This window comes from Rhea pennata, chromosome Z (assembly GCF_028389875.1).
Source record: "Rhea pennata isolate bPtePen1 chromosome Z, bPtePen1.pri, whole genome shotgun sequence".
In the NCBI taxonomy this organism is placed as follows: domain Eukaryota; kingdom Metazoa; phylum Chordata; class Aves; order Rheiformes; family Rheidae; genus Rhea; species Rhea pennata.
In genome coordinates this window covers 59,512,017-59,534,112 of record NC_084702.1, presented here as the reverse complement: position 1 = coordinate 59,534,112, position 22,096 = coordinate 59,512,017, and the positions used below count along the sequence as shown (strand labels likewise).

Below are 22,096 nucleotides of genomic sequence, written 5' to 3'. Positions count from 1 at the left end.
ATCTAATCTTCAGATTATGTATTTTGTAGTATGGGAAAAAGTAAACATAGGTATCTCAGATAATAAGCTGAGAGGGAAAAAAAGGAGAAGGAAGACTGAGTCTGAAACATGGTCAATTCATCTCTTGCTCCTTTATCCTGTGTTTTTTTCCTTTTCAAAGCATAAATGCAAGATATTTACATCACAAGAGCAAATACTAGCTATGTCATCTCCAAAGAGGTCTTATTATTCCTAATTTACAGCCCTCACCCACAGAAGCACTGCAGGTAAAATATAAATTTCTTAGTAAACTGACCGATTAGGTTGGACAAGCAGATTTTCTTCAAGGACGTATGTTTGATATTTTACCAAACAGATTAAGTTTCTAAATATGAAACTGACTTTGTATCTTAAGATGAATATTCTGTTAATTAGATATTGAGTTCTTAACTTAAGGTAACAAAGAAGATTACTAGATTATTTGGCATTCATATTTACTTTAAAGAAAATGTGTTCTTAGAAGGAAAATGGTGACTGAAAATATGCAATTAAATGGAGATCTGGTCTTTGCTGAGACAAAACACTCCAACTTTGCTGGCCATGGAATCCACATCGCAATCATAAGTAATAATATATCTTGAGATAAAGCTTTATTCTCAACTACATCTTTGTGGGCAGATGTTTTAGCTTAAATAGTTAGGAAAACAGTAAACACCTCTTTCTATAGGTGATGCTATAAATGATGCTTAAATTTATTAAAATAGATTAGAGAGCATTTATACAAAGAGGAAATAGTTGGAGAAGCAACAACATTCTGGTGACAGTCACATTCAGCACAGGTTAGTAACCATTTCCATTGGTACCATAAGGTCTGAAAAAGAATGTCTTTCCATAGCATAGATCTAACTCCATTGAGTTCCCTGGATTTACTCTGGAATTGCACATATGCTTTGGGTGAAGAAAACTAGCTCTGACACAATCAGTTACAGCAAAATAATTCAGATTCCTTATGTCTATATGGGTTGTGTAGTACAAGAGAAGTAGCTAGCAAAAAAACGTGAACAAGATAAATTGTAGGCAGTACTGTATTAAAAGAAAGGAGCAGAACTCCAAATATTTATCTGTCTTAAGTAGATATACAGAATAACGTAATAATAATTACAGCTGAACACCAATATTCTGTTTTATTGGTGACGTCACATTGCCACATAGCCAAAATTTCTATCCACTCTACTTTCAAAAGATCTAGCTCAATGAATAGAATTGTCACAGGATCTCTCAATGCCAGCAAGACATATTCAAGTGCCTCTTATTCCACCACTGTTATTCCCAAATGTTTTCTTTTCAGTATGTCTACTCTCTATTAACAGCAAGTAACAAGATGAATTCTTGAATTACATTTGAGACATATAAATGAGAACAAATGAGACATATAAATGAACACAGGAGAGCAAATGTTCTCATGTATGTTTTTACATAATTAATCATTCTGACCTTATATGCTATCAATTATATACTATATATATTCAAACTAATGTATAAAGTGAAGCAGTTCATTTTTACTTGTCTGCCTGCCAAAGAAAAATGCATTTGCATTGTGTAAATAGATCTGTTCAATGTCAGCTGTTATGCCTAGGTGAGGTTCACACAGCTGTGAGCAGCATTCCAATAATATAATTACATGACAATGTTGAAGCAGTGACACAATGCTATTAGCATATAAGACAGAAGAAACAAGTTAATATCCTAATCAAATCACTTATAAGAACTTGAGAACGCAGGAAGCCCAGGGAAACTAGCATTCCACACTGTCGCTTAAGGATGTAAGCGAAGATGTCAACCCAGACGAATTCATTTCAAGAAAGGTAACAGTTTTGCGCAACATACATTTTTTTCAGCAGCAGTAGAAACCGGCAATTTTGTTGTTGCTGGGTTATTTTTTGGACACATCAGTTTAAAAACAGATCTATTATGCAGTTGCAGAAACATGCACTCATGCTGGCACAACACAAGGAGTGATGCTGCTGCAGAAATGAGGAGCCAGAGATGGAAGGGAGGGAGGACACGTGCTGACTGAGTTAATAAAGTTGCCGAATGTCTAGCTGCAGCCTAAACATGAGGCAAGGGCTTGCAAAACAACTGGATCTTCACTTAGCAACTGTGAGATATTTGTTACGAGTCAGCCTGCTAACTGAAAGGAAGAAAGAAGAAACCTTGAAGCCAATGTTAGAGCTACAGAGGGAGGTTGTTCTCAATTTTTGTGCGTTTCCAAATGGAGTAATTGATTTCTTAGACTGTGCTCACAGATTTGGCAGCAGTGCATATAAAACCCAATATAATAATATGTTTACATGGTTATTTTCAGCTGAATCAGTTCCCTAATCCGGTTCACAGAGTGACTACACAAAACACTGGTCTGGAACACCAGACAGAACTCCATAGAGATAAGGAAGGAGCAGGGGAAATTGACACTGCCACTAACAAAATGTCTTTAAAACAACACCCTTGAGGTACCTATTTTAACAAGATAAACACATTTTTAACAACCTAATGATTGTATAGTGCTTTTAAGGGAGGAGACAAACTATAACCACTCCCTTCCCCAGGAACTGGTGATCCAACACTAGTTCATGCTCACAATACAAAGCATCGGAAACAAAATAAAATGGCTCCTCAAAGTCGGTAAGATTACATTTCATTGGGATGTAAAGGCTCGTTTGCAAGTCGGAAACACAAAGAATCGGTGAGGGAGAAGAATCTCCCATTTGCGTTAGCAAGAGCTTCTGTGATTTTACATTTTCAAATTGGTGGCCAGATTAAATACCAAAGAAGCTGCCTATATTTTTTACTTAAGCAAAAAATTTGGCGTTTTTCTGCCATTTTATATAGATTCGCCAATCTAACGGCTTTTCCGGATCACTTTCCTTTGCTTATAAATTAGAAGAGTAACAAACTTGACTGTGGCAGCTAAGAGTATCTCCTTTATTCTGTCTTTGAGCTACCCAATTTTAATTTGAATATAACATTAATACTGGTGATTTTAAAGTTACAAATGACCTTCTGACAACGTGGTTATTAGCATAAAATGACCAAGATAGGATGCACTGTATGCCTCTCTCCCACCGCCTCTGATTGACGTGTCAAGTCCGAGGTATGTAAGCAACCTTACCAGCGGTATATTTTGACAAGGGGGAGGGGCTGGGCAAAGTGTGATCCTGAAAGAACAATAAACATTCCTTGTTGCTAGAGTAGTGGATGTTATTCTTCCTGCAGAATAGAGGGAGACTGATAATCTGCTGAATTATGGGAGAGTGGGGGCAAGCCGAAAGAAAAGTAGACAACTAGAAGTAGCAGGTACCATCACTAATACAATCAATTTAGAAATTAATATACCTCCTTCAAACTCATACTTACCCACATAGTATTCCTTTCCAACACATTAATGTTACAGATACACCAAATGCACATTTTTGTTCTTATGGAGTTAAGATTCACAAAGTAGCCTAGTCAACTGCTGTTCAGCCTAAAAAACTAACAGCTTTTGGTAATGTTAATCTGTTAGTTTGCAGTACAACTCATCAGCTCTCTGAGCCATTTTTGAGTGAAAAATAGGTGTTCTTGCATTACTGTGAACTGAATGCTTAGCACTTCAGGACACAAAAACTTTCAGAAATGCCTATTTTGAGTTTGATGAAGCCAGATTAGTACATATTAGAATTACAAAAATGCAAGGCAAATATAAGACAATTCTTAAAAAAAGAAAAGATAATCTGAGAATTGGAATTTAATTCTGTGCTTCACCACAGGCTTCCTGAATGATCTCAATTAAGCCATAGAGTTTTTCTGTGCCTCATTTCCCTTATATATAAAATAGGAATGGCACTGAGTACCTACAACACAGAAAAACTGTGAAATTAGTATGTTAAACTATGTTACAGTAGGGACAGCATTGTTTAAAAGATCGTCTAAGTCACTTTGGCTGTTTTTGAAAGATTGTTCCAAGAATAACACGGTGCTTTAAAATAGTACAGTCCCCTCACAGAGACTTGCCCAGGTTGGGGAGACTCACAGAGTGAGACCGCAGATCATGAAAGAGTTCTTCATCTACTTCAGCTCAATGTCTGACACTTTGAACAGTGAAGTTTACCTGATTTTGCATTGATGTGGACAAGGAGGGTTCACATGCTGCACTTCGTTAGCTCTGCTTCAGCAAAATACATCCTAAACAATTGCTGCTCTTTTTGCACCTCTCTTACTGCCGTCTAAACTACCATTCCCTCCTTTGCTTCTACTATGCATACTACTTCCTGCTTGGCCAAACCAGAAAATTGTATCTTCAAATCAATCATAAAGTTTATCTTATTAACAGTCTGCTACGTAAACCATCCTCTTACCAATGTAGTTCTTTGACATTGCCACTTCTTTTATTTCAATGTGCACAGAACCTCTTGGAATTTGAATCACTTCCATATAGCCTGTAAGATAAAGATATATTATTTAAGATAACAACAAGAAATAACATTTAAATCATGAAACTAACAGTAAATTTTTTACTATTAATAATTAATAAGATATGAGAGTCAAATGTACCTGAATTATTTTCTTCATGAGATGTAAAGGAAAACTTTCTAAATTTCAGACACAAAAGTGAAAATGATAGCAAGAATTTAACATATAGTCAGCAACTCCTTTTTTTTTTTTTAACACTAATAAAGACTTTTCAACAATGAATCACAAGTAATTAAGGTACAAATTGACCTCAAGTTCACAAGATAATTCAGGCTGAAGGGATCTCAGAATGTCATTTAGTCCAACTTCCTACTAAAAGCAGGATCAGCTAGGAGATCAGACCAGGTTACTCAGGGCTTTATCCAGCTGGCTCTTGAAAGCCTCCAAAGATGAGATTGCCCAGCCTCCCTGGTCAACCTGGCCCACTGCTGGACTGTCTACATGGGGAAAAAGTTTTCCCTTATATGCAGTCTGAATCTCTCTTGTTTCAACTTACAGTCTTTGTCCCTCATCCTCCCACCATGCACCCACCACCATGAACAGCCTGGCTGTCTCTTCCCTATGACCTCCTCTTTGGTATTAGAAGGTTGCACAAACTTTCTCTTCTCCAGTCTAAACAAAGTTCGTTCCCTCAGACTTTATGCACAGTGGTAGTGAGTATTCCTGCCCTCAACAATCTTGGTGGCCTCCAGTGGCAGTCACTCAGTCCAGCCCATCAATATCTTTCCTCTATCAGGGGGCCCAAAACTGGACATGATACTGTAGATGCAATAGTACTATTAATAATATGAAGATGGCAATGCTAATACTGCATTCTATGAGCTAAGCTTTCAACTAAGTGCTCATATACGTTTCCTGAGATCTTAATAACAAGAACTCAGAGATGCCTCTGGATTTTTTCTATCCTAATATTTCATGTATGATTAAATATCAGATTGCATCACACACATTAAAATTGTGCACATCATTTAACATATGACCATAACTAATGAATAAAGACAAACTGCATACTTCTTTTTAAGTGCACTGAAGTCCAAGAGAACTAAGTGTTGAGTAATTAAATAAATTGTATTCTACATAAATCCAAACTATCACTGAAAAAAAAATCCAACCATGCTAAAGGAAGTCACATTTTCTAAATGAACTACAGCTGCAGTTACGGTGTCCACATGAATGATCAGCAGCAACGTCATGCTGAAAATCAGCTGATCACTGTATTTGCAAAATAGTCATCAAATACATTATACAACAGAATGGATATATATATGCATACCTCCTCTGGGCAATGAATCATTGAAGAAACCTTCAATGGCTTCACATGTACTCCCATCTCCTCCACAAACACGACATCTATCTTCCTTTGCATCAGACCCCAAAATATTATCACAACCTACATGCTGAGAACAGGTGAGAAAAAATATTGTGGATGGTGTTTCTTTGCACCATTATCTTCATAGTTTTTCTGAAGTGTTTCTCTAAAGTTTGAGATATTCCAGTCTCTGTTCACCTGCTATGTTTTGGATAGCTGTTATCATAAGTGGGTCTTCACTTACCAGAGGAAGAAAATAAGGAAGTGGAACAGTCCACATTTTGTTTTATTAATTAAATTTTGATTAATAATATTTAATCTTTCTACAGTGACTTTCATAAGGGAATCTCGCTGCATTTCACAAATAATTACAATGGTTATTAATAAATGATTTGTGCAATTTTTATTTAATATTACAAGAGGTAATTGTGTTTCATCTATATTGCTTTGCTAAAGGAAGTATTTGCTGTATTCTTTAAGCACTTATGCAACTTAAATAGTATGTTTGTTTCCGAAGGAATTTACAGCTTGACAGACCATCTTTCCACATCCTGCACCAAAGCTTGTGGTTACTCTATGCAATCCTAATTATTTTAATAAGAAGTTTGAATTTAAAGGGTAAACGACTTCACTGCAAGAATGAATACAGAATGAAGCTTAGTGAAAGGCTGAATTACATGCTATTTTACACAGGATTTGAAAGCCTTTGGAAAAAACATAAGAGCTCTATAACTCAAAAAAATTGTAAACTTATATTTTATTGCAAAATGCAAAATCTAATTCTGATCTTTCTAAAATTTGTCTTGAATTCAAATTATCTTTGTATTCATTTTTGTGGAACTGTCAATAATATCAGCAAATGATTATCATTTTTAAAAGATTTCTCAAAAGTACTAACATCTTCTTATGTATAAAGCACATCAGAATTCCATACCACTTCCAGTTTACTTCCTATACTTTGTTTTGATAAGCTTGCTAATACATGGCAAATGCTTTTGATCTCATCACGTTATTCAATAAACAAACCTCCAACCCTCAGTTTAGCGAAGTACTCAAGCATAGGGTTCAGCTTCAGGTAAGCTAGTGATTTCAGTGAAATCAAACAATTTTAAGAGTCAACGGCACTACTAAGATGTTTAGACTTAAGTACATAATTAAATGCTCTGCTAAACTGAAGCAGCAGTGGGATGAACGTAATCGAAAATATGTCAGGTAACACCAATTCTCTTCAAGTTCATGTAATACAGTTCTACCGGAAGCTTACGAGAAAATCAAATCTTAAGTAAAGGGAAAATAGTTGCATGGTTATGCAATCTTTTTCATAGAACTACAGAGCAATATTGATGACTTCCTGTTTTGATTATACTATCAGCTGAATTGTTTGCAACAGGCTGACCTAGACAGAAATGGATAAAATTTCCACATGTACTGTCTTTCAGCCAGAGCGGAGTTCTAACTGGAATGATGGAACAGGCTTTGAAAGCATATAAAGAATCTGTTTGTCTCCTGTTGCCTCTTCCAGTGATTCTTCCAGAAAGACCAGAAAAGTAACATAAAACAAGAGAGAAAAAAATGCAGAATTCTAGATATAACTGCTTTAATATCTAAGAGAAGCTACCGAAATTCAAATGATTTGTCTCATCTATGCAAATACTTATCTTTTTGTCTCAATCTTACCCCTTCATTAAGAACTTGGCTTTTAAACAAGCTTGTTTCGCGTAGATAATAAGTGAGTACCAGCACCAAGTATAGGAGGAAGGACAACAAATACCAAACAAAAAATAATTCAGAAGTATTTTATAAAACATATGTAACCTTGCATTCTCCATTTATACAGATATCCAGTGAATCAGCATTGCACTGAGTTCCATCTATTACTGCAGGAGCACGTTCAGTGTAAAAATTATAACCTTCAGCCAAGCAGTTTAATGCACACGGTTTAACCCCACCTAGACAATGAAAGCAAAGAAAAAAATAACAGAATTCTTGAAAAGTTAATAACTAAAAATAGATACATAATCAGATCTGAAATTTATAATCTTATCTCATACCTGACATATATAACATATACACTTTATTTTACTTCCCCTGATTGATTTCTCTACTTCAGCTTATAGCAAGATATGGCAAGGTTGGCTGGCTCCATAATGATTCCATTATGTTAATACAACCCTAATGATTATTGAACAATTTAAAATAATAAAGACACCACTTCACCATTTGAAAAACATGAATAATGAAATAATGTAGTTCTAGTAAATTGTCCAGTGTAAATTTCAAAAATCATGATCAGACTCTATTTCAGTTAGAAATCTAGTCCTATAACTTGAATTATACTACAAGTCTGGCCAGATGATCAAAATGGTCCCTTCTGGGCTCATAATCTAAAAAACTAAGAATAAAATCATCCAATTCAATTAAATAAATAAATTCATTAAAACTCAAAGGAGGCCACGGACTTACTCAAGCGAAGTTTAGACCATAAAAAGACAACATAATCAAAGGGCAACCTCTGAACTCCAGAAGATAACAGAAACCACATTAAGCTTGATTAAAGCGTCTGGAGAAGACAAAACAATTACAATAGTCTCTCCTGCTTCAAAATATCCTTTTCCTGCACATTGCAATTATTTATAACTCAATAATAGAGACTTTGGTAAGTGCTATTTCCCCTTTTCCTCATACTCTCACCTTGGGTAAGAAGAACAAGATTTTTATACTGAACTCATCGCTGCAGCATCAAAGGCACTTACAGGTCACCCATAAGGTCCCTAGCTCTATTGTGACTGTGGGTTGAAAAAGGCTCCATATTTTAGAGTAGAGTCCCTAGAATGATGCTCATTCCCCTTCATAGAAAAGCAAAACATTACCAAAATACAGACAGCTCTTCTTTAACATTTTCAACTATTGACAAAAGTACAAGGTTAGCAAACTTAGCACGTAGCATATTGATTAAAACGTTCTATTAACAGATGTTACTTTCTAGATAATATTTATATGACTTCAAAGACTTTAAGTATGTTAGTATATTTGCAAAGTTACACATTACCTCCAGTGTAGGGTTTCCAGTTATAGTACTTTCCCCGAAAAGGCATATTATCAAAGTCTGCACATTGTTTTTCTCGAAAATCACGGGCCCCTGAAGGACATGGCTAAAACCATAACAATAAAATGGTCAATTTCTTGGAAATATCAACATAAAAGAAAATGCTTATATTACAAATAAAAGCGCAAGAGCCTAGTATGGTTGTTCCCTGCTTTATTTTTGTGGCTCTGATTCTGACACTTGTTTTACTCCTTTTCAACTGATGTTCAGGTTGAAGTGTCCATTTTGTAGTCTTCAGCAGGCAAGAAATAACTGAAGTAATTTAAACCAAGTTAAGTGTTACAACAGTTTACATGTAACTCAACAGTCAAAATATTGTCAAAATATGCTTCATAATCAATTCATCAGATATCTTCCCACAAATACACAAAAAACCCAGCCAAAAAATGAAAACAAAAAACATTTTGGTAAGAGCTCTAGGTTCAGTTTTTACACTTATACTGAGATCTGGTTTTAAGACATAAATAATCAAAATTAAAACACTTTTTAGAGAGCTGCAGCCTATTATCACCTTTGTTTATAAGCAGCTTTGAAAAAAAACATTGTTTAAGGTTGGGAATGAGACCAGATATGATGTTTGGTCCTGATTCTTGGCAATATCGAAGGGTAGAGAAATCACAACTGCTTTCATTTAAATTTTCATTAATTCTCATTTCCAGTTACAAATCTGGAAGGTAGCTTCCTTGTTTGGAATAAAGGTATATATAGGTGAAATTTATGTTAGAAGAGAATTTCAGAAGAAACTGAATTAAGCCCTGCAATTTTTCACATTTTTCATCTGCAGGTTTAGTTTTGAAGTAGTAATACCAACTAACCTTGAATACCCATAGTATTCAAATAGCATATTAAACATTGCAATAGATGTTTAATTAGCTGTTCTAACTGGAAGCTTCATCAGATTAAGTATTTGAAATACAGATTAAAATCATTAAAATCATTTTTAGACTGAAAAAGAGAAAACTTGTTTGAAATAAACTGTAGTTGCTAATAAATATTACTGTTTTATGAGCTACAGAGGAGTCTATTTTATGGCACTTTTACTAGTCTTCCTATATACATAAGCCAGTTAGTGCTGTTCAGGAATTTGAAGAGCATTCAAGTGAAAGGGTCTGTATAAACATTCACAGTAAAAATTACTGCACAATGCAAATATTAACATAATAATTATAATTCTCAGAACACATTAATCCAGCTCCTCTCACAGCCAGCCCATTGTACTATAATTCAGAAACTACAGAAATTGTCTCCAGTTTTAAAACTGGCATAAAATAAACAAAAACACTAGACATCAGATAGTCTTGCAATTTAAAATTTTCTCTATAAAACACTCCTCTATCCTTTCTAATTAAAAATATATTTCGAATATGTTTACCAGTACACACTGGTACTGTTAATACTTTTAATTCTATAATCTTTTAGATCATAATAGTGAGAATAAAACATAATTGCCTGTAAATAACATAAATTTTGAAAAAGCAAAATAAACTACTGTAAATTTGCCTTTTTAAATTAGTATCAGCAATTAGATTCACCTTTTTGCATCATATTCTTCAAGCAGGAGACCTGACCTACTTCAAAGCTTGAGTCTGAATCTAATACAGGTCACTATTCTGGTCTACTCTTCAATTCCAAATGCTTAGATACTAACTTACAAGCCTGGTATTTAAACTACCATTATACTACCACGAAGCCACCATTAGAAGTTAATTAAACCACCACCATATACCACAAAAATCACCAAAACCTTTTTTGAAGTAGTTACATTAGGACAACACAATAAAATACAAATAATAAGAAAGAAGGAGCATGACTTCCACTTTTATATTGTTAAAACAAATTCTTGTGATCTGACTTTTCAGATGTAGTCTTACTTCTCCTGTTTGATGGTGCTCTTGGATGTATTTTGAGGCAGGCAAAGCAGAGTCTTTCCTTCACTATACTAAATATCACTCAGTTTTGGCCACAATTTAAACTGCTTAAAATCACAGTTTGTCCCCTCTTACTTTCTTAAAGGTACACCACCAACCACATACATGCAGACACGCTCAGCCTGGAATCCCGCTGCTGACAAGAGCAGAGGCAAGGCTGGGTGCACCCAGAAGAGGTTACAGCGATGGTGGGAGCAAAGCCACTCATTCATCACACTTGGGCAGAACACAGAGCGGCTGAATGAACACTCCACTCTGAAGATACAGCAAGGGTGGGAGCTCCTGTACATTTAAGACCACTCTCTCTGCATCGAGCATTTCCTACTTTTCTCAGGTTGCCACTGAGATAACAGCTTTCAAAGAGAAGTGCGAAGGTATAGGAAACTAGATTTCCAGGGATTCACCAACTGACAAACAGGGCTTACGCAACCCTTTTCCTGAAAGCATCGTATATGCAAGGAACAACTGTCACTTTCCACAGTGTGAGAAAGAGCCGATCTGAATGATCAACGCTAGGATCTACCAGTCCATACTTCCGCGGAATAACATCCTAGCTTCCAGCTTACTCATTCCAGTAAAAGTCTTGCTTTTTAAGGTGTAGAAATGGTTGCTGTCATTGAAGAGGATGACCGCTGCAACTGCACAAGACAGATGCATACTGAAGTATTTAGTTGGTTAACCTTTTTCCTTAGAAATAATTTGTTTTCTATGAAAAACAAAAGCTAAAAACCCATTCTCTCAGTTTGCCAAACCGCTGAAGAAGGAATGACAAAAGACGAAGAAAAATTTAGGAAATAAAAGAGTTTGGGTTGCTTTTGTTTTGAAACAATCTACAGCATTGAGAACTTAGATGTAACTTAACCTTCTTAAGCCAAGTATTGCTTCAGCAAAGTTTGCAGAGAGAATAAGACCTCCAATTAGGAGACAGACTGAAAGCCTGTCAAACTCTAGGTTTTTTCGCATAGCCACTACATCTCTGTATGACCTAAAAATACCACCTATATAAAAATAAATGATTTGTAGGAATGCAAGATTTCTCAGTATTTTTTTTTGGTTTTTGCAGTTTGCAGTCCTGTAGATTAAATCCTTGCCTCCTACACTGTGAGCACAGTTAAATTGGTTTCATACACTAACAATACCAAAGCTTTTGGCTCTAACAACACAAATCCATTAATCTATCAGCAAATTTCATCATCACCTTTGTAAAAAATATATTTCCATTTTAGTGGCCATATCCTCTCAATGAATACTGACAAGTGCTAGCATTCATCTCAGGATCTTGCTCTTCCTCTGAATCACTGATTTGAACACACTGAACCATTAGTCTGAATTCTAGTTTCAGCTGGATTTAGTAACGTCTTCAGCCAGTCCTCTTGACGACTGCAGTTACCAAATGAGCCTGAAGCCTGCAACCTCCTGTAGCCTGAATTATAAAACACAGCCTACACTTGCAAGAAATTTTTCTGTTGTATATTTTTATTTCCTATCTTTCTGAGTACCTCACTACTACTCTAGAGGAAGTAACTCAAGAAATGCATTCAATACAGTTTGTTTGTGTCTCCAAATTCTCTTGGGAGACTGCAAAACATGAGGCAGGACCCCAACAAATACATAGCACCTTATAATCCGGTCTGAGGAAGGTCCTGAGTAGAACACGCTGAAATGATTCTAATTTTGAGTGAAAACGCATTGAATTTAGAAAGAGTATCAAAAATTTTAAGCCTGAAGGAGTAATATTTTTAAAAGTGTTAACAAATTACTGAATCAATGTCGACAAAAATCTCAATCTGATCTCACAAAAACCTATATGGATCTCAGAGCTTCAAAGCAGGCAGATTTCAGTGACTGAACGTCATCAGGTTTCTTATCAAGAAAGGACTGTACTGTGTATCACAGAGGATGAGAAACACAGCCAGAAGGGTGATAGTTGAGATTCAACCACCGTTCCAACAGGCAGCTCTTCACATGAATGCAAATAAAAAAAAATAGTTTTGAAAATGCTAAGAATTATGAAAGCAACGAACAATCTTTGCGAACACACGCGTAAAGGAAGGAACTAACAAAAATCATTTGCCCACATTTTGTTAAGAGAAAAGGCAAAAAAAGAAGGAATCTTCTGAAACTATATATATGTACATGCTTTTATATGAATAAAGCACTCACAGAACCTTTATCACTGTATTGAAAAAGTGAGGAAATACTTACTGTGTTAGATGTGTTCCCAGATTAAGCTTCACATTTTATATATATTTTAATCAGACAATGAGTTACTTTAAGTTATTATGTGTCCTGCAATTATATAAGCACTTTTTTTTAATACAAGTACTTTGGTTGGAAAAATATGTGTATTTTTGTAAGAGCCAGAGTGACTGGTGTTAGAAAATAAGATTCTGATGATTGTGTTCTTTCTACCACCCTTTTGTTTCCAGAATTCATTAGCTAATGTTCTTTTCTGCTGATCTCAATGTTTCCATTAGCAGATGCCTTTTGAATTAAGGAGTCATATATGGCTTTGAAAGTCTTTGATGAGAAATATGCCTAGTAGGAGTGTGTGTGCTGCTTCCAAAGAATGAAAATGGTCATAAGAAAGGGCAACATAACTAACTCATCTCTGAAAGAAAAATGAAGTCAAAATGAAGGAGTTTTTTGTTTATGAATAGTAGGGGCTTTAGGGAGGCTACTTTTAAAATTACAGATGGGCAATGAATGTTGACATTGGAAAAAAAAACCCTCAACAGAAAAGATGTACAAACATATTTTTCACAAAAACTATGACAGATCTGCATGCTCTTAACACTTACATTAATCAAACATATCATTCCATTAAAAATGTCAAGCAATAAGGACCATCATAAATTTTGAAATAAAATCTACTAGTCTCAGCAGTTCTTATTTACTTAAAACCCTAAAATAGTATAGAAGAAACAGACTACAATCATTATAACCGTTAAGATAGTAAATTTAAACTTCTGTCAGTCACACTATGTTTATGCACTGAAAAAACATACCCAAAAGGTATACTCAAAAAAATTGTTCACAGTAAAATCATAACAATGGCATCTCCAAACCGTCTGGCCTCAGTCAGCCTATTTGTTTTGAAATGAAATGCAAGTTTCCCTTCCAATTTCTTATTTAAAATATTGATTGAAATCTGAGTATAGGTAGGAAGCAAGTGCTTTGGAATACCAAACTGTAATTTTAAAAGTTTGAGACATTGGAGGAGTGCTTTGAAATAAACCAATGGATGCAGTTCAGTAAAGACAAATTACTACATTTACATAGGAGCAATCAGCTATACAAGATGAGGAATGATTTCCTAACAGCAGTTTTTTAATAAAGGATCCAGACGACACAATTTTAAGAAAAACAAACACAATAGTGTAACGTACAAACAGAATCTCTTCACTAAGATGACATGATCCTCCCTTGCTACTTTTAGTTCTGAGAGCTCAAGTATTGTGTCTAGATTTGGGTACCACACTTCAAAAAGATGTGCATTAATGGGATCCCAAAGGGGATTAAAGAGAGAGTGCAGTAAATACAGCTGTTAGTCCAATGGAAAGACGACTGCCAAGAGTCATGACAGTTGTCTACAAACATGTAAAAGGTTGCCACAGATGGGATATGGTCAGCTCACTTCTATATCCCAACGGGGATAGAATAAGCAAGGGTCTTAAACGAAGAGAAAAACTATGTTATATTTTAGGAAAACTGTCTAACAGTAAGTATAGTTAAGGATTTGAATAGTTCACCTAACAGAGTGAATATTGGACTAGACAGACTTTTGGTCTGGTGTGGCATGGGAACTCATATGATCTTTGCTCACCTTAAACATGAATGCTGATGTTGAACTCATTCTAAGCCTTAATGTGAAGTCTGCAGTTGGGCACAACTTTGAGACAGGGACCCCAACATGCAGCAGACATGTAGGGGGCCTGCAATATAGAGGTATCCAACAGGACCATTTGCTAATAAAATGCAAAATTCACATTTTTCATAAATTCTTTTCCAAACTGGAAATAAATGCATCTATTCATGCCAAAAAGAAAAACAAGTAAGTTGATTATACTTTGATAGAGAAAATAATTTACTTACATCAGTATTACAGGAGCGATATCGTTTCCTTTCTCCAAGACAGTATTTTCCTCCTCCTGAAGGCCTGCAGAAACATGCGTTTTATGTGTTCTGTTAGTAAATACACAAGTTCATGAGATGTTTATATACTATTAGTATAAATACAAGTTCATGAGATATATTTACATATTATATAACATATAAATAAAAATAAATGTGCATAAACGTACAACAAATGTGTAAAATTCCTCATTAAGATTCAAGGTGAGATTTTCAATCATTTTATTAAATGAGTATTTTAGCATTGACTTGAACTGGAACAGATGCAGGACAGAACTGAATATCTTAACATCTTCACTCACATAATATTTATCTAGTTTGAATAAATTCCGAATTATACAATCAAATTACTTTTCAGATGCACCAAAAATGTTATTGTTTTTAATTACTTCCTTGCTTTATTAAATTAAAATGAAATGTGTGTAAACGTTTTTTTTTTAAATCTTCTCGTATTACACTTGAAAATATAACAAAATGCAGAAACACTGCCTGCTAAACTCCTAGAGTCAGTAGCAAAGATTGCATTTTCTAGTTCAAGAATCTGATTCTGATTTAAACTATGCATTAGTAAATCTGAAGCAACTCCAGAGTAAGCAGGTTCCTATTAGCGTGATTAAGCCAAAATTTGCTCTTAAAGTTCCCAGATTCTTCAAAAAGCTTAGCTATCTTCCACAGAGGTCAAATAATAAAATATCATTGACTTAAATGGAAGATTAACCATACACCAGGTCTTTCATCATAGCTGGAAAGCAGGAAGGAAAAATACTTGTTTTGTTTTGTAATATAAGATTAAAAGAACTTACAGCTAACTAAAATGAAAATTTAAACTATTTTGCATGTCAGACATTACCCTAAAATACTCATATTAATTAATAAATTGAGGAGGATTTTTTCCTAATGCAGACATATAAAAGAAAAATCGCACTTGCTTGCTGCACTGTTAAGCATCTAAGATCCAATTATCTTTCAACATAACTATTGACATACAGGGAGAAAGGAATAGTTTAAAAACTCTAAAAAATTACTGATGCTTCAAACAGACTTTAAGTATTATCTGTACTCATTCTATTCCTGTGAAAAAAATAATGTATTTAGTTTACTCTCTCACAGTAACACAGACTGCCATGTTATCTATGCACATGGATAATTTTGCTTTTGAATGAATTCAGTAGTTAGTGGTATCTGCCAGATTTGATTCGCAGTTATTGCTAATGCCTGGATGTGAACAGACCACTTCAAACAGCAGTAATGTCTTTCCAGCAGAGCAAAGTACCAGTCTGTCCTGGAAAACATGGCTACAAGCAACAAAGATCTTTAGTTAGCTAGTGTACAGAGATAAGGTAAAAAAGCAGTGACAGAAGTTGCAGAATGATTTTCATGAAAGAAACAGAAAAGTCTGATGTTTTCAAGGGAAGTGTCTTTGAAATTAATAATGGGCATGAAAACAGGTAGTATAAGACTAGAACAAAGAGCGGACTAATAAAAAATATCCTTCCGCAAAGACCTATAGGTGTGATGAGGTAACGAGTATAGGGCAAGCAGCAACAGAAAAAAGCAGTGATTCATTCAGCAAAGAACAGCAATGGAAATAAATAACATGAATTCCTGATCTGAGAAGTGCTAATGACACAGAGGTGAGCACTTACCTGACAGACCTTCTCTGCAACACTGTTCAGGACTTTGGAAAGCAGACAGAGATAACACGACCAGTACGGATACACAAAACAGACCAAGTTGTAGTGGAGAAGCTGGCCCCACTTGAGAGTAGATGGACCAAGAGGTAGTAGTGGCAGGGAGAGAAGTAGCTGAATTGTTTTAAGAGTCAGTGGGAAGCCACAACTAAGTGCTGGATGAGATAGGGTATAAATGTACTGTATGCACAGTAATATTATTAATTGCATTTTGTATGTAAAAAGCTGTATGCAAAATCTTTGAAATATTCTGTGTAGCTTTTTCAATATATAACAGGCAATAGTTAATTTATATCTTAAACAAGCATGAGAGATGATATATATTTTAAGTAGTAAGAAATCTAAGGCATAATTTAAGTGTATTCTGCATGAATGGTAAGTTTCAGAAAGAAAACTTTTCTGGTTACTACCAAATACAAACCTGGCTATCTTTAGTGTGCATGCATAATATATACAGTTAAAAAATTCTGAAAGTATATCTAGTGAGCTTCTCTTGTGTAGCTGTTTGTCTGCTATTTTGAAGACAAATGTTGGCATGCCAGCAAAACAATTTTACAGATAAATGTGAAACCACAGTTTTGAATAATTTCCAAGTGCGTCTTTTTGTTGGCTATGGCTTACTTTAGCTACTTACGCTGGACTGTCACAGTGTCTTATAGACGAGGAGACTCCTCCTCCGCAGGTCCTGCTGCACTCTCCCCACATTGACCACGGTCCCCAACCTCCATCTATACTCTGAGGCCAAGTGCCAAAAGTTACGCATTCTCCCTGATAACACCACTGAAAGATTTCACAAGAAAAAACACACAATTAGTTTCCAGGCTGGTAAGAGTTATCAGGACACAAAACTATAAGGGTCAAGCAATGACCAATTATAGGCATTAGCAGTCTCTGTATAGATAGCAAGAGTAGTATTTTGCTTTTTCTAGCCATGTTTAGACATTGGGGAAGGTGTGTGTGATTTGTTAATTATCTTCACTAAATCCTGCATTATAAATCCCTAATACACACCAGAAGCAAGCTTAAAATAAAGATTTTTTCTTCTTCACACATCCTTCTCAATGTTTTACATTAAGGGAGCTGCACATTATTCCTTTAGACATTAAGATCCTTTTTCAAAGTTCGTTTGAAAACTAGTGCCCAGACGATTCGTGTGTCCAAAATGACAAAACACACTGAGACAGGCACAGAAGACATAGACAAGTAGACATGTCCTTGTCAAACTCATGAACTCAGTGTTGGGTTTATACTAGTTGGTACAGTAAAGTCAAGTTTTTTCTTTCCTGAGTCCTAAGGCTCACCTAAAGCCTCAGTCCCAGCAGTGTGTGTGAGATGAGTTCTGTCTGGTCTGAAGAGCTAAAGATAGGTAAATGCAGTCACTGAGAATGACCTGAATTACTCAGATTTTTACAAAAGAGACTGAAAACAAAATTTAACTTTCAGTCATTATTCAGAAAAAAAGAAATTAACAGCAGTTTGACATAAACAATGATTGCACAGTGCTAGTCAAAGAAAATGAATGAAAATCCCTAATTTTTCATTAGAAATTTCATTTTAATATAAAGTCAGTTCTAGATCATCAAGCATGTCAAACAGAAAAGTCTAAGTGCACAACTCTAAAGAATGAATATTAAAACACTGTATTAATAATAAATTTATGTAGATTATTCTCAACAAATATACTTAGATACAAAGTAGTTATGCATATAAATACATATTAGCATTTAACATTAAGATAACTGAAACCGCTAATATTACTTTTCTAGTAAGATTCATTATGGTTTCTTCTCTCAAAACATTTTTTTCTCTATGACTTCTTGTTTGTCTGTATAGGCTATACCTGAAACTGTTTTAAAGGACAGCTGTTACAATCCAGCCCATTTCTGTTTATAAGATCTCATTCTCTAACAGTTAGAGCAATAAAAAGCAGCATCCATGTGTGCTACAGGAAGCATATGAAGCAGAATATTTTAATTTCAAGTTCAAAATGCATCGCCTTTCTTAAAGAAAAAAAAAAAAGAGCAAAATAAATCAATAAATCCAACAGGGGAACAATGTTTCATGGAGTTCCACTTAGGAAAGGATGGTTTATCCTTCTTGCTGATTTCTACATTTCCCACTCTGACTTCTGGGCCAATAAACAGGTATCTGTTAGAGGAAAGTAGGTCTCATATGGAGCGTCTATCTAGACTACTACTGAATGTCTGTATAGCACATAATGCAGTCCATAAAGTAAATCCTTGTATTTTGAGCTATTACACACACATTCATATGTGTATATACACCCATATATGGCACTGTGTTTTGCAGTGCCTCTAATGATACAATTACAACAGGGGAAACTACTTATGTAAATTATTTATGAGACATTAAATTTTTCTGGTCTTCTCTTCATTATAGTGATATTAAACAATTATTAAGTGGTAATGATTACATTAACTGAAGACAATAATCCCCTTACAGCACTCTGTTAAAGAGGCCACAAGATTACAGTTATCTAGTGCTAGAGATAAAAGCCAAAAATTAAAAATGCTGCTAAGAGTAAAAATATAAGCTAATAATTTAGATTTAGACAGAAATATTATCAACACTTCAAAACTCAAGTTTATAAACCAAAATAAAAGGAAACTCAGAGTTAAAATTAAACCCCCAAAATACCACATACACACAAACAGAACACGCAAACGATCCTAACTCTATCCCATTGTGAATGTGTACAATACTCAGGTGTACTTTATCTGTTTTATTTTCCAAAGCAGAATAGAATCTCTGCAATTTCCTTTACCATCCAAACATTTATTTCTTATGTTTCCCATATTACCCCTCCTTCAATGCTGTTTTTTCTCCTCCACTGAAATTAATTCTGAGGACTTACTGCTCACTTCGGCTGCTATATTTTAACTGAAAATTAATCTGTCAGCAGAGGCTAGCGATGCATAAAATCTCTTCCAGAGCAATTCAAAATGTCCAAAACCTTCATTATTTACAATGAAATACTTATAAATACCTATATATATATATATATATATATATAAAATACTTATAATAATAAAAGTAGTATGTTTCCTCCATGAATTACAGCAACCTCACCTGCTGTCAGGAATGAGGTAGGGACTACTGGGTAACCAGTAAATGAAGAAAAGAGAAGGTGTCATGTATTTTGAAAAGAACAAATCTTCATTAAAGTTTTAGAACTGAAATGTTATTCTTCTCTCTTACTAAGAGGTAACTCTCAATTAACTGCATTAAAAAGACAGTGGTAATGCATTTAAACACTCGCATGTAAAATGTTCACAAACATTCAACTCTGTGAATAATGTGACCCATCCTTAACCAAATTAAGAGATTTATAATGATATGCTTTTAGAAAATTCTCCAGAGAGCAAGAACTGTAATAGTGAGAAAAATCAGAGTGAATTAAATTTAAGCTTATCTCAATTCTAATAATGGATTTTCAATCAGTGCTTCTACAATTATTTTGCTAGGAAACTTAATGTCCAAAAATAACTTGAATTTTAACCACCAGATAATCCAGCTTTATAAATTCTTCTTTCAGCATGCTGTGTTTTCACTTTCTACACATTTGCCACTTGTTTATAACCTTGGCACATGTCTATACTGATGATGCTATAAAAAGTTAATTTTTATTACTGTATGTTTAAAGATGAAAATACACATTCCTATTAGTATCATCTTTTTGTTTCATCTCCTGAGCAGCGTCTTTTTAAATCCACCAGTTAGTTCACCTTCACAGATTCATCTCTGAGCATATATGACTAGAGAAGACTCACCTATTTTTGAACTGATTATTACAGGAATAGGAAGAAAGGGGAGCCTTTTTGACCTCAGCAACACGTAAGCCCTTTCATCACAGCGTGAAAGCATTAAAGCTTCAAAACATGACAGATGTACAGCTTCTGTCAGTGCCAGAACAACACGCTATTCTCCTTCCTTGTATGCAGAAATAGCTGAATAGCTTTTATGGAAAACATTCTGAAAGCCTTCAGGCACAGTCAGATATCTACTATGGAAAATTTCAACTCAAAGAGTTAAAGTTTGCCAGGTTTATGTAAGCAACTGAACAGAAGGTCTTATAACAAAGTGTTAGGTTTAATTACAGAAATCCCTCCTGACTCTGCCCGTAAGATATTAATGCATCAAATTTTGTTCAAAATTTGAGTTAACAGTTACATAGAATTTACATCAGTCTAATTAAAAGCAGAAACTGACCCTCCAAATATGATAAAGTACTCTAGGATCTTGTTAGGCCTTTGGATCAGAGAATGCTCTATTTATTATATATTTGGACAAAGCCCAGCAAAATAGGGTCTAATTTGGTTGTGGCTTAGAGGCGTGACTGCAATATAAATGTTGTTATTATTGTAATAATAAAGTGTTATAGAATTGTAAGCTATTATTTTCTCCTTAGCATGTGGTGAAGAGAACTACATATTTGGAAAGGACTTATGTTTTATGTTTTTTTTGCTATCAGGAACTATTAATTTACAAGGACTTTTGAAGTCACAAGTTATAGACACAATTCTCTGCTGTTTAAAGGCATGGACAGTTTACCTTTGTAAAATAATAACATTTCTCTCACTTCTCTCTAATATCTAATGACGGAATAAGACAATGATGACTGGAGGAGATGTTTTGTATAGAGCAAAGTGATTAAAGCCTCTGGCAACTGGACACAGCAACACTGTCTTACAGCATCTTGACTTGTTCATTGCAGTCTCAGGGTTTAAAAAATATAAATTGAGGTAAATTGCTCCTTGTCATTGACAAGGAGTGGTGGTTCCAAAATAAACTCAGACTGTTGATTTAAGAATAAGGCTTCTAGCATTTTCTATTACTCTAATAAAAGGTAACAGTTTTGGTAAAATGTGAAGGTCTCTCTATTTTTATTGGCTAACTATAAGCACTACATTTTTTTAAATGACCCCTTCAATGAATTTATTTAACATGGTTTACCAATATTTCCAAACTCAGCATGGAAAAGCCATCAGAATGGCACTAGGTCATGCGCCCTGAATGAAGCCGTCAGCAAGGATTAATAAACTGTGACAGCTGCCCAAAAGCTTTCATTCTCTTTATTTAAACATCAGATTGCAAGTCAAAATGCAGTGTAACCTTTGTTGAAACTAGCCCAGCCAGCATGGCAAGAGTCAGAACAGAGAACAGATGACAGTAGTCATTGTTAGGAGAGGAAAAAAAAGAAAAAAAAAAACAGTCTGGAGAAGTAAATCTTAAGGACAGATGTAGCAACTCGCAACTCTCAAGAGAGTTATGGGAAATTGTTTTATATAGTAAGTTCTTGTCATTGTGTCACTTTGAACAAATCTGCACAAAAGGTACTGTATTATCTAAAAAATGGACATATGGAATTTACATTTTTTCAGGTACATAGCCTGTAAATCCATTATTAGAATATTTTAGT

At 34.7% G+C, this 22,096-nt stretch overlaps 1 protein-coding gene across 1 annotated transcript in view; it reads right to left on the bottom strand.

The window, feature by feature from the left end:
* Window positions 1-22,096, bottom strand: part of ADAMTS6 (ADAM metallopeptidase with thrombospondin type 1 motif 6) — a 144,452-nt gene that overhangs the window by 32,896 nt on the left and 89,460 nt on the right. The window contains exons 12-17 of the mRNA XM_062599217.1: window positions 17,291-17,436; window positions 14,927-14,990; window positions 8,847-8,949; window positions 7,613-7,746; window positions 5,762-5,885; window positions 4,374-4,454 (exon numbers count right to left, since the gene is read on the bottom strand). Coding sequence (XP_062455201.1) covers window positions 4,374-4,454; window positions 5,762-5,885; window positions 7,613-7,746; window positions 8,847-8,949; window positions 14,927-14,990; window positions 17,291-17,436 — 652 coding nt within the window. The remainder of the gene's footprint in view (window positions 1-4,373; window positions 4,455-5,761; window positions 5,886-7,612; window positions 7,747-8,846; window positions 8,950-14,926; window positions 14,991-17,290; window positions 17,437-22,096) is intronic.